A 13,110-nucleotide genomic window follows, 5' to 3' on the forward strand; every position below is an offset into this window, starting at 1 on the left:
GTGTAGAGATGAGTGAAGAACAGAACTGAAATGATTTACAGCATCTCTGTCGTTTGTTTCGTTTTGTCTGTGTGTGTCTTTTTCCTTTAGATCGGACTGCATTCATTCACAGAGTTCATGTCGAGTGCAGGTGGTGGCCCCGAGCCATAGGAGCAGTGTGAAGGTTTTGATAGCAGTGACAGCAGACTTTTTTTTTTTTTTTTTTCTTACTGCTGTATGTGCCTGTATGTGTATGTGTGTGTGTGTGAGTGGGAGTAGACTGGCTGGATTTACTGAGGAAGAGAAAATATAGTTAACCCTTACTGTCTGGCACAGACTTGATCTTTTCCTTGGTGTCCTTGCAGGACAAACACTGTTGTGTACCACTGTTCATACAGCCAAGAGCGCTTCACATCTGCCAGAGTCAAGGCCTGGAGCTTGAATTTCTTGCTACCACATAAATCTCGGGTGTATGCATAAAGATTCCTGAGGAAATTGTAAAGTCTGAACATAAGAAATGTAACATTCCCGAGCTTTTATGCTCAGCTTTTCTATAATGTATGCAAAAAAATTACAATCTTTACTAATTTAAAGGCTTCAAAATACGTACATTAAAAACTGATAACTTTCTTTTGCTGATCTCGTTCATCAGGGAATGGAAAGTAAAAACTGACAATCCTTAATTGTTTTTTCAGTAAATGGGGCTGAGAGTAACCTTTCATGTATAGGTTAGACTTTTTTTTTTTTGCCAGTGTAAATCCAGTCATGGTCAAGTGGAGATGACTTGTGCTGAGAGCATCTATTTCTCATGTGTTCACCACTCTTCTTACCTCGTCAACATAAAACTTTATCCCATCAAGAAAACATGCAAAATCAAAACCCACGTCCGTCTCTTTCTCTGTCATCTCTCCGTCATATCTACAAGCCTTTTGCCCTAAATTCTCTCTTCCTACGTACAATCATTTACATACACCTCATTATTACAATCACTTCATTCATCCTCAAGGGACATCTGTCTGTTTCAAGTCTGTCACACATCGACGGGATCGAAACATTTCTATGCCTTTTGGTAGTGGAGTGGGGTGTTGACAGGTCCTGTCTTATCTGGTCTTGGTGGCTTCACCTGTCGGAATCCAGTGACAGCAAGTTGACACCTTTTCTGTCCTGGATGGCTCCTGTAGCTTGGCGTCCAGTCGTGGAGCTCTGACTGTGCTGATGGATGTTTTTACAGAAGGGGACAGAGCATGAAAGAAAACTGAGTCCGTTAACAGAGTCTTTCTCCTCTGGGTTATCCTGCATCCTGTCTGTAGAGCGCTTCATCGAGTAATCCATCTAGCCCAGAAATCACAGACACTGAGGGCCAATGAAGCCACTTGGACTCAGCAGCGTTCAAAGGTCAAAGTTCAACCAGTGACACATTCCTCCTCATGAAACAGATAAGTCTTCTTGCTATTTTTTTTTTTTTTTTTAATCATCAGACATACTGGATGATTGCTCCTCTTTCCTTCGACTGCGGTGGTGTTTGTTAACATATATGTACATCGTTGGTTACCATGACTGGTACTGATTACGTGTTGTTGTGGCGGTAGTGTGTGAGTGGCGTCCAGGCGTCAGCCGGGGGTGGGAGGGGAGGGGGTTTCTGTGGTCACTGGTGACGGTCATTGCTGAGGGAGTTCTGACGGCTGTTTCTTGGTTTTCAGAGTGTCTATGAGAGACTGGACACCACGTTTCACGCTGGTGGTCACCCGGCGGGTCACCGAGTCCGGAGAGGGCGCAGAGGAGGAGCCAGCGCGTTGGGAGGGCGGCCGTGCCACCAAACACTTCTGATACCGCAGCTGAGGGAGAAGAGCACAGGGTTAGATGGGTTGTTGTCACCTGGGCTTTGGGTTAGGATGAACTTATCTGTAGTTTGTGGGTCATTTATTTTCCAACCATATTCTATAACAGTCAGCATACATCAATCATTTGGTTTGTCTGAAAATGGATGAATTTAAAGGAGTAAAAAAAAAAAAAAAGCCAGTCAAAATTTGTTTTGAGTACATTTGAATTAGTACATCAAGTACATCTTGACTTCTATTTGAATTTTTGTCCACATTTGACCTTTCCTAAGCAACTTACAGCCATTTATTATAATATTATCCAAGGCATTTTTAAGTGAAAAACAGGTTTAATCCTATATTTAATTTACGCAGATGTTTCCAATAAAAAGCTCAGAGAGTAAAATGAAAGGTTATAAAATCAAAACAGAGGATACTGAAGCAAAAGTGACTTTAGTAAGTGAAATATATTATCCATTGAACATGGACAACCATTGCTTTTACCCGCCGCCGGCTGTCTAGGTCTTTGAGCGTTAATTAGAGTATTTACATGCACGCCTGCATGTAAACAGGAATTTTAATAGAATGTTAATTTTCATGCTATGTCAACCGTTTAGTAGGAATATTGTCTTTTTTGGAAAAAGGGGAAAAACTGAGTGCATATAAACAAAGTCATTGTGTCATTCTACATTTCAGTTTCTGAAAATATAATACCATATTTAGGAATAATGACAAATAGTCTCATCTGATGGCAAAATAATTAAAATATTCATACCACACATGCTGCCTGCACAGCCTCAGACACGCTGCCTGCGTTGGGCTCGCACCAGAACACATGACACTGGAAATGTTGGTTCCCAGTGTCCATGATGAAGGCAAATGAGTGGATATCCCGTCCCACGCCCATGAAGGACAAGAAGCGGACACGACACTCCACCAGCGCCTCCTCTTCCTCTTCCTGCACAGACAGCCAAGAGAAGACTCAGACTTAGACTTAAACTCTTCTCTATTAGATCATCTTTCTCTAATCGACATCCACATCTTTTATTTATGTGACCCTCTTCAGGACACAAACAGGAAGTCCCTTGCCTTTTCTTTGATGACAGCCAGAGTGGTGTCAGCAATACTCAGTATAACAGGAGTCCAGTCCTCTTTGCCTGTGGAGGACAGGAGGGTATCTACGGCCCCATTTATGATGTCCATACCTGAGGACAAAACACATGAAAGTCTGAGCAGCGTGACAGAGTTTATTACAGGATGCTGGAGGTGTGATTGTGTGTGTATGAGTTTACCTATGGGGCGAGACACAGATGTCATACCCAGATACAGCACATGAAACTTCTGCACCAGCTCAGTCTTTGGCATGGGAAACTCTGCAGAGAGAAAACACACACGCACACATTAAAACACACGCACAGATCACCCGCAGGGAATTTGTATCACACAACAACATCTAACACAAAGTTCCAAAAGAGAAGTCCACACATGATAATTGGCTTAAACTAGAGAAATAAACAAACACTGGTGAATATTTTAATAATTTAGAGTGCTGTTGACATGATTAGGGCATGATAAATATATTCACACATGAGCGTGCAGGATTTCAGAGTTTTCTGCATGAAGAGCCCAGCTGTGCCTGTTTACACAACGTCCTGCAGGCAGAAGAGATCGCCTCACAGAGAAAACGAGGAGGATCAAAGATGTGGTCTCACCTGCATTTCAATCAGCGCACACCTTCGCATCATTTACCCTCAGGTCCTCGCTATTTACACACCGTGCGATACGCTACATGAGCTCGAAATGTTTTATGACAAGGTGAAATGCAAAACACTAAAAGTGGTGAAATGTTTAACTACGCAATTTAAAGACTGTTGATCCTTAAATGTGCCCAAAGACAAAACAAATATTCAACAGAATCCAACTCAAAATAGTGACATTAATTATGAACTAACTGCTGCATTGTTAATGACACATCCAGCTCAATTTGTTACTGATGGCATTTATGTGCAAACCTAACGACAGCTGATAGGATATGAGTGCACCTACTGTACATAAGAGTTTAAGGTGCAGGCCTTGTGCAGCATTATCCCCTTGGTTCCTTTGCCTCCTTGCCTGATATCAGACTGAACTATCAACTCATTAAACTGTTTCCATCTTCAGTAAGCTCAGCGGAGTGGGCGGATTGGAAGGTCTGAACCCTGCAGGCAATTTGTTTCCCTAATTACATTGTCATCTCTCGAGTGTCGACTCACTCATAAAGTCGGTAAATGCCCAAATACTTTGGATTAAGTGTTGGATACGAGCAGGCCAGATGCTAAAATGTATCACACAGGTAAATTACAAGTTGAACTTTCTAACACCACTGTGTACACTCAGGGCTTGACAGTAAAGGTTAAGATTTATGTTTGCTCTAAGCATGCTCTGTCCTTTGTCTCGTAGTGTTGCTTCACATTGCTGCTTTTAATAACTTGTTATGGATTCAGACATGAGTCATACTAATTTTGAACGGCCTGTGGGAGGAATAAACATCTAAGAGTCCAGTCTTGATTAGAGTTTTGTTTTTCGCTGACTTACTTCTCTCAACTTTGTGTTTGTATCTGTCTAAATCAAATCACAACGCTTAGTGCGATACACAGATCTGATTGGCTGAGTAGCATCATGTGAGGGATTTAAAATGCATGCGTGTCTGTGAGTTACCTGGACCACTAGTCCCGCAAAGGCTACAAAAGCTGCAATGGTTTAAATTGGATCGTTCTGTCAAAATGTAATCATTTTCAATAATTTATCAGTTACAGGTCCACGTCCGGACAGGTTAGTCTGGGCCCAGACCTGGACAGTGGTCTGCCAATTAGTGAGGGATGGAGAGGGATGGCAGGTTAACAAAGGTGATGCAAGTTGGTCATTCTGCTAACAAGGGGGACAGCATCTCTCTTCGTGCCCCCTAAAATGGCCTATTGCCCACTTTTTAACATATAAAAAATAAGGACAGCAAACAGTGCACCCCAGAATTAGTACATCTTTAATGTTTGATGTATTCATGATATTAACATATTCCTCTCAAAGTGATATCTGGAATCAGACAACACTGCACCACTTTTAAGACTGTGCTGTGCCCTGCAATTTGAACATTTTTAGACTTTCCAACCCCTTCATATCTTTTGTTACGCTATCACGAAGACACACTGTCACTGTGAGATGAAAGCACAGAAAGATCTGAATCATTTAAAAGATGCTTGAATCATTTAAACAGTGCATACATCGTGACTCAACGGCAGGCTGTAGAGGAGCAGTGTTTTGATGCCTTCTCCTGGTGGAAAGTTTCAAACCTTTTTGACCTCTGACTACATCCATCACATGGGTGTGGTTGGGTGTAGTCAGAACTGTGCTCTAATGCACCTGTGCCCACACACAACAATGATGTCACAGTGTCCTGGAGTACACCGTCACATCACTCCATTAAGGTGGTGGGGCGTGTTAAGTTAAACTTTAAATAGAGATAAACCAGCACACGTGACATCATCCTCATTTTGAGTTTCGCCCATTTTGCACAACCCACATCTTAATTACTGAATTCCAGAGATTAACAATTCATCATGAAGTCATCTCCCTGTGATCGGTATGGACTGAGGGAGGGAAATCAATCAGGGATAATGGCTTTTGCCTGGATTCACCTCATCAGTGTACTATCTGGTCGGTAATATCCCTCAGTCATGATGTACTGCTAAAGCTCAGAAAACAGTAGTTACATGAGTGATGAACAGTGAGAGCTCCTCATGCGCGAGTTCCCGGCCAAATCTGATGACGACAGCAGGGCCATTATCCTGGTATTGGAGCTCGTCCCAAATCATTCGGCACTAATCTCCTAAAATGTGTCCCAACACGGGATTGCACACTCCCCAGCTAACCCTGAAGAGATCTAATCCAGACGAGAACAGGAACTGTTTCCCATCCATGGACCTCTAGTGCTAACGGATTGGTCCGTCTACTTCAAGGGCATCTCCTCTCACTGGATACTAACTGGTTTTCAGTTAAAAGACTATGCGTTCAACAAGTTGTAGCTTTAAAAGATGTGAGGGATGTTTCACCAATAAGTTCTTTGATCCTGGGGTTGGGATGTGTGCCGTGGAGCACCAGGCCTCGCCTCAAAGAACCACTAATTGGGTTTTAATGAGGTCGACTGCCTCTGTAAGTGAAGAGCCGATATAGTTCTTTTATATTCTGATGCCTGAGCTCCTTTCCCCCCACGCTCAGCAGATACACACACCAGCTGAAGTTACAGCGGAGGATGAATCGCGCTGGTGCTTTTTCTCTTTCTTCCTATAATTACTTGGGACTGAGAGGAACAAGCGGTGGGACTTAGCGAAATGGGAAACGGTGAATAGAATTAGCGCTGGGAGGATAAAGCTCAGCGATTGTGGAGCGAGGAGCTGTTCCGGAGTCAGCAATATCTGTGTGTAATTGAACCAAACACTGCTATCTTTTCTATTAACAAATGTTCAGAGTAGCTCCTGAGGCGATAAGGTCATTTTTTAAAAAACATATACATGGTTTCAGAAGAGGAATGCTGTAATATGAGACACGATATCACAGCAGGGGAGATAGCACACGGCTGACAAATCTAATTCTCTCACGAGGGAACTACAAAAGAACAAGACTCAAAGAAAAAGGTGTGTGTGTGTGTGTGTGTGTGTGTGGGTACCTTGTAGGGGTACATCGGAGCCGGTCTGGGAGGAGCTGCCAGCTGCAGCCTTAGCACTTTTCCTTTCAGCCATAATCTAGACGAGGGGAGAAGGAAAAATGGAGAGAGGGGAGGATGAATGGCACAGAAAGAAGGAGAAGACAAGAGGGGTGACAGAGGAGAGAAGGGGTGAAGACGAGGTAAGGTATGGTTAAGGGGTCATTTAGGTTTAGATTGTCTCATAAATGTGTATCAAATGTTTATTTTTTTATTTATTTATTTTATATTTATTGTTTTTCCTTTTACAAAGCATTTTATAAAATGTTTCATTTTTTAAACACATTAATAACCTACTTTAAAAGATAAGGCCGGTGATGTCCAATGAAAGGTATGTCCAGTATGTCTCATCATACATAGATCTTCAGGGTTACAAATATACACATTGGTGTAATGCAATTCAATACAGCAGCACTGCCATAAGTTCTGCCTTTAAAAATATAATGACGTTCAGTTTTATTTTGTTATGTTTATGAGGTTGCAGTTTGCAGTAGTGTTGTAGTGCTCGAGATCTCGGTCTCAAGACCACTTTTTGAAGGTCTCATCTCGAATCAACCTTGTTTTTACCCGGTCTTGTATCGATCTCAGACAAAGAGGACGCAGGATTTTATTGCAAGACCAGTCAAAAGCACAACAGCCGGGAAATGACTACGTGGAAATTTTTTTGATACATTTTGTACTTAATGATGGCTGCTATCGGAAGGGAAGAGTCAACCAGAGAACCTGATGCATGCACAAAGAAATGTTTTGTGTCAGGTGGATGGTGTGTTGAATAAAGATGGTAACCTTGATTTCAGCTCCTTGTTTGTTTTTATTTTGTGTCTTTTCTGACTTTATTAAGACATCACTTATTGTACACTTATATACACGCACGGCAATGAAAGAGGTGAAGTAAGAGGAATCTTCATTTGGTATTCTGTGAGTGCTTTTTATGGTCAGGTGGCTACTTGAGGTCAATTTGACGACTGCCTATAATGTGAGTGCTCCACATTCATGAGGTGTGGGAGTCATGGTCCTATCTTTGTCTCGATACACTCCGGTCTTGGTCATGACTTGGTCTCGGTTTAGGTGGTCTTGAGTACAACATAGGGTTGCAGTGGTGTTGATGTCATGCATTATAGTGATTATAGTAACAATATTTTGTTCGCTTTATTGGCTTTCTAACATTGTCAACAAAAAGACTTAGATTTGTTACGTACCGAAGACTATTTTTGCAGTGGATTTGGTGTAGTATATGTATTTATAGTGTATTTATACACAGCAATGGAGCTTTATGGCACAGAAGAATAAGCTGTTTTTTCTGCTGAGAATAAGAAAAATATAGAATATTACCAGCCTCATCCTTTAAAACCTTCTCTTTGAAATGATATTTTTGAATGTAAGAGTCTCAAAGGAGGCTGTCCCTTTTCTTTTTTTTCTTCTTTCCTTCATGCTGCAGTGTACACACTCCTTAAAGAGTCTTGAATATTCTGCATGGCCTCTGCACTGAGCTGCTGCACTCTTGCTGCTACAGATACTTGATTAATTGTAGGTGTCATTAATCAAAGTGTATGGTGAGTCTGCAACTCTGCTCACAGGGGAACATGCAAGAAAACGTAGGCACACACACACAAACACACACACACACACACACACACTCCCTCTCTCTCTCTCTCTCTCTCACACACACACACACACACACACACACACTCAAAGGAACCCCGCTCAGCGCAGCTGCAAGACTCGGGTCACCAAGTTTCTCCGCTGCAGTAAAGAGAAAACTACCACTATGTTTAAAATAGGTGGTGTGAAGAGTCATGGTCACATACACACACACACACACACGCACACATACATAGATAGATATACAGTCCTCCTTCAGTTTGGGGTAGGCGATAAGAAGACATTAACAGAAAAAAACCTTCCACTCTAAATGGGTCAACATGTCTCTAAGGGCGTAGATCTGTCGTTCCAGGTAGATTCATCCTTTACAAGGTCACTGCTGGACCGAGCACAGTTTCTCTTTGTGTACAGAAGGCTGTGTGTGTGTGTGTGTGTGTGTGTGTGTGTGTGGGAGGGGAGTTATCTATTAGTGTTACACTGCAGTAAACTTTGGCTAGCAGTGAAACATTCATTGTCTGTCTTTATGTTACAGATATTATTGGTGTTGACTAACCCTGACCAGTGCACTTCTCATACTTGTGATAGGAACCTATCAAACTGTTTCTGAAGGGAAGTCAGTCGGGCCGGAAAAGACTTCGGACTCAAGTATTCTCATGAGCTCAGGTGCTGTTCTGTTATTTAACAAATCCCATAAAAACACTGAGTCAATCTCCCGATATTTTCTGACTAAAGTCTGTTAATGAGCACCACCAAGGCGTTTATGTTTTCGCGTTAACGCGTTTGTTGGTTGGTTGGTTTGTGGGCAGAATAACACAGAAACTACTGAAGAGTTTTTCACTAAACTTGAATGGAGGATGGGCCCAGAATAGACCCCATTAACTTTTGGTGCGATTCAGGATTTTTTCCTTTACGTTCTTTAACATTGCGAGATAGGATGTTTTTGTTACTTTCTCAGGGTATAATGCATGGATCATGATCAATAGAATCAGATAAAAAGTAAGATATGTCAGATATGTCGCTATCAAGTTTGATATTGGATTAGGCTTGATTGAATTAAAGGGGACTGTTTGGCCTTGGCGGAGGCATGCACTCTACTGAGTGCCAGTCCAGTTCCCACCGTCATATATTTATTTAAAGATGGGTTGTTAACATAAAATGTCTTTTCTTAAAAGGGTCACAAAAAGCAGTGTCCTCTGCTGCTCAAAATATCTCTTATCAGAGGTTGATTTAGTTTTGTGAACTTACACCACCGTTAATAAGAAGCATCTGACATTCAGTGATATGACATTCTTTCAGTAATATTATCTGAGAAGTAGACACAAAGACATCTGGGACAAATTAGGAAAATATTCAGGCCAGATCACGGACATTTATAAAAAGGTTAATGTCACATTGTAAGTGCTGTGGACGAAATCTTTTTTTGTGCTATCTGAAGGGAAAAGTCAATTAGTAAATGATTTATGCGTGCAGTCAACAACCTAAATCTTTCTCTAGATTTTTGCTAAAGAGACATCACGACATGATCCAACAATTAAGCGTCTCCTCTCAAGCTATACCCAGACAATCAACACATTTTAGTGAACAAGTGAGTGAATCCAGCCGGTGAATGGTTTGCTTATCTGCAGTGGCGGTAACACTAGGTAAGCAGGACAGCTGAGGAGAGGAGAGGCAGCCTGTTGTATTACTGAAGAGCACCTTTTTCACTAACCTTGTGACAGACAAGAAGGACACATGTAACCATAGTAACTCATACTACATCCAGAACCAGAAATGTTGAACTTGTTTTAAAAAGTATTTATCAATAACTTTCTGAATTAGCACATCGTGTTTTCCAGAGCTGATGATGAAGTAGGTGAAGTAGCTCATCTCTGCTGAGAGTTGCACATGTGCATTGCACAGTTCTGATCAGACAGCTGACTTTACTTGGGCAACAGGGCTCGGGTAGTGATGCGGAAGCCACTGACATTATAATGGTGGTTATTTATATTAGGCTATCTTTTACTTCAGTGTCTCTTTCAAACTCACAGCCGACTGAACAACGTTCAAGGCTGCTTGAACAGAGACAAAAAGTGTTGACAAAACAACGTCCTGAACTTCAACACAAGTTATAGCTTCACGTCTGACAAGGGGCGAAATTAGCGATTGTACTCATTCACATAAGAGACAAAAACCAGATGTTAGTGGGTTTTTTGACTAGTGTGAAAGGGGGTTGAAGATTCACAAAAAGAGTGAGGATTACATCCTTGGAAGCAAACAGAATAGGAAATGCTGGACTTGGGGTCAAAAGTCACAATTTCAATTTCCAAGACCTTTCATGCCTCGCCTTTGAGATGCTGGATAGGAGCCTTTGGGACCTGATCAGAGAGAGAAAAATGTTCAAATGTTCCCTGTCACACAACAGCTGCTCTCCACATCAGAAGCCCTGAGGTGTATCGGCATCCTTCAAAGAGGCCTATTATAGTATAGTATAGTATAGTATAGGGAGTATTATACTTGTCATACAGCCCTTCAGTGTGAAGTTAATCAACTTTGGTTTGTCCAGTGTCCAAAGTGAAACAAGTATGAACTAAACCTTGTAGCCACAGTGATCCAGAGGTGGCCTTTTGCCTCCCAAAATCTGAAGCCATTGATATGTGAGGACTGAGACGTGTCATGGCATTCTTGTATTTAGGCATCAACCATTTCCCTTAAAACTTCATTTATCACTGGTGCACACCGGGTCAGACAGGGGACAACCTGCTGAGTGTTATGAAGAACACCTGGCAATATTTCAGCAGGGAACAGAGCTACATCAATCCAAAGTGCAGGTGAGTCGCCAGATGAATACAATATATCAACTGGTGTCGAGCCAGTTTCATGGAGGGACATGGCCAGAAATCTGGATGATGCGATCCAAATATAGGAGATGCCATTCATGGTGGCATTTCTGAGACTACTAGAAGAGCAACTTTAACAGAAAGCTAAAATGAGTCACTCCTAGTAAGCCCTAAGGTTTGTCACAATGACTCACCATGGACCGCTTAAATGACCGAGGAGAATCTGTCACCTACAGTGAAGCCGACAAAGAGTCAGGACATAACTGAGCTGACAGAGTCAGGAGGTCAAAGGGCTTCAGCTGCCACTTATTCATATAAAAGAGACACACACTGCTTTGAATTTTACCTACTGCTGTGATACAAAGCTTCAGTTCACAGTGGTTCAAAGGACATAGCTTCTGATACCGCTCCAGTAACAGAGACATCACCGGAGCTGTTTGCTGTGACAGGGCTTCAGTTGTCAGTGACTTACACTATGGAGCCTCGAGAAATGCTACTTCTAGTGATGAAGATCTGACACTACTAGACTCAGACACATCACCAGAACTACCTTTGATCCCAGAGCTTCATCGGCCACTGCCAGGAGAATCTGTTTTCTGAGGATCAGTAGAGTCATTTGTTTTGAATACTCCCAAGGTCGTGTATGAAGAAAGACATCTCACACTCCTGTTTTTGTGGAGGAGCAACAACCACTGACAGATTGGTGTCAATTAGTTTCTGGTGTTATGGTGCTCAGTGCATACAAAACTAGTAGGTAGTCATTAAATATTAATTACTTAATCATTAGTTACTCTTTTTGTGCACCCCTCACATAAAGTGATTCAATACTGAGCAGTTACTAAGTAGTTACTAAGTAGTCCCTCAGTACATGATGATTATGCCAGTGAGCTACTGAGTTTACACTGGGTGTTTTCATTTATATTCACATCCAGGTCACATTCTGTCGCACTGTTGATGTTTAGTCTTAGTTCCCGGTCTGTTCTCCACTAACTTATCATTTTTTACAAACGATTAAGTCATTATCAGGTCGTTCCTGATTCATTTCTCACTTGTTCCTTAGTAACTACTTAATGTAAAGAGTGACCAAATTAGCCTCAAATGAACTCAATGATTCAGAAGTGGTTTCACAGTTTCACAGTGTTTTTTTTTTTTTTTTGTCTTAGTTAATATTATTTGTTCTCTGGCCATTTGGTCTAATAGAAGAAGCAGTCAAAAAAACGATATAATACATTAAATTCACTGCAGTTCATTTTAAAGTTAGAGTTTATTGGCTGCTGAACTGATTCTAACAAGAAACAAAAAGTGAAACCAGTGAGTTTAAATCTCTTTACAGCTGTAATCTCTGTTTTCAGGAGATAGACAGCAGTGACTGCACTGGGAGAGGAGGGGATTACTGATCAGTGTGTATGTGTGTGAGGGAGAGAGGGAGAGAGAAAGTTTGTATCAAGTGTGTGACTTCAATTGATGCTGCAGCTTTGCACCCTCAAGGATCCGGGATTCCCTGTCCTTGAGAGGGTTAAGACACTGTTACCATGAGCTCTCTCTCTCTCTCTCTCTCTCTCACACACACACACACACACACACACTGAAAACCCTTTTAAGAAACCCTGCATATGCTCTGTAACCTGAATCTTATCTCCTCTCCATGCTCTTACTTCTCTACGAAAAGATAACAGAAATCTTGTTTTCCACTCATGTCCATTGTTTTTTTTACAATACATCCATGTAAGAGTAGCATCTAAAGTTATAACCCTAAAACGTGGCTCTGGATAACTGCATCAGCAGAAAAAGATTTTTGTTCTCCCTTCAGTAGTCACCCTAATTAAAGCTTGATAGCTACTTTCAGAGCAGCAGATAAGCTCATTCATGCGGAGGCGGCAGCAATAATGACACCCACCTTGGAGCAGATTTCGTGGAGACTTGTGGCGATGGCTGCGGCAGGAGTATCACATCGGAACACGTGGCACTTCAGCACGCGCGTGTTCTTGTCTCTCGCCACGTAGGCAAAGTCCCTGAAACACGGAGAGAAGGCACAGAACAATTACCACACGTGAATTTCTAATGCAGGTGAGAAACAAACACGATATACCTCGTTGCACCTCCGCAGCAGATGGACCAAACATGTTGCTTTGTTAAAGGGGCTGTAGGTAACAATCTGTTG

General features: G+C 41.8%; 1 protein-coding gene across 1 annotated transcript in view; it reads right to left on the bottom strand.

The window, feature by feature from the left end:
* Window positions 1–973: 973 nt before the first annotated feature.
* apbb2a (amyloid beta (A4) precursor protein-binding, family B, member 2a) overlaps window positions 974–13,110 on the bottom strand; it is a 47,481-nt gene continuing 35,344 nt past the window's right edge. Inside the window, exons 9-14 of the mRNA XM_084353041.1 lie at window positions 12,847–12,961; window positions 6,496–6,571; window positions 3,089–3,169; window positions 2,886–3,001; window positions 2,572–2,754; window positions 974–1,814 (exon numbers count right to left, since the gene is read on the bottom strand). Of these exons, the coding sequence (XP_084209167.1) occupies window positions 1,638–1,814; window positions 2,572–2,754; window positions 2,886–3,001; window positions 3,089–3,169; window positions 6,496–6,571; window positions 12,847–12,961 (748 nt within the window). The 3' untranslated portion in view covers window positions 974–1,637. The remainder of the gene's footprint in view (window positions 1,815–2,571; window positions 2,755–2,885; window positions 3,002–3,088; window positions 3,170–6,495; window positions 6,572–12,846; window positions 12,962–13,110) is intronic.

This window comes from Pagrus pagrus, assembly GCF_965226575.1.
Source record: "Pagrus pagrus genome assembly, chromosome: 5".
NCBI classification, from domain to species: Eukaryota; Metazoa; Chordata; class Actinopteri; order Spariformes; family Sparidae; genus Pagrus; species Pagrus pagrus.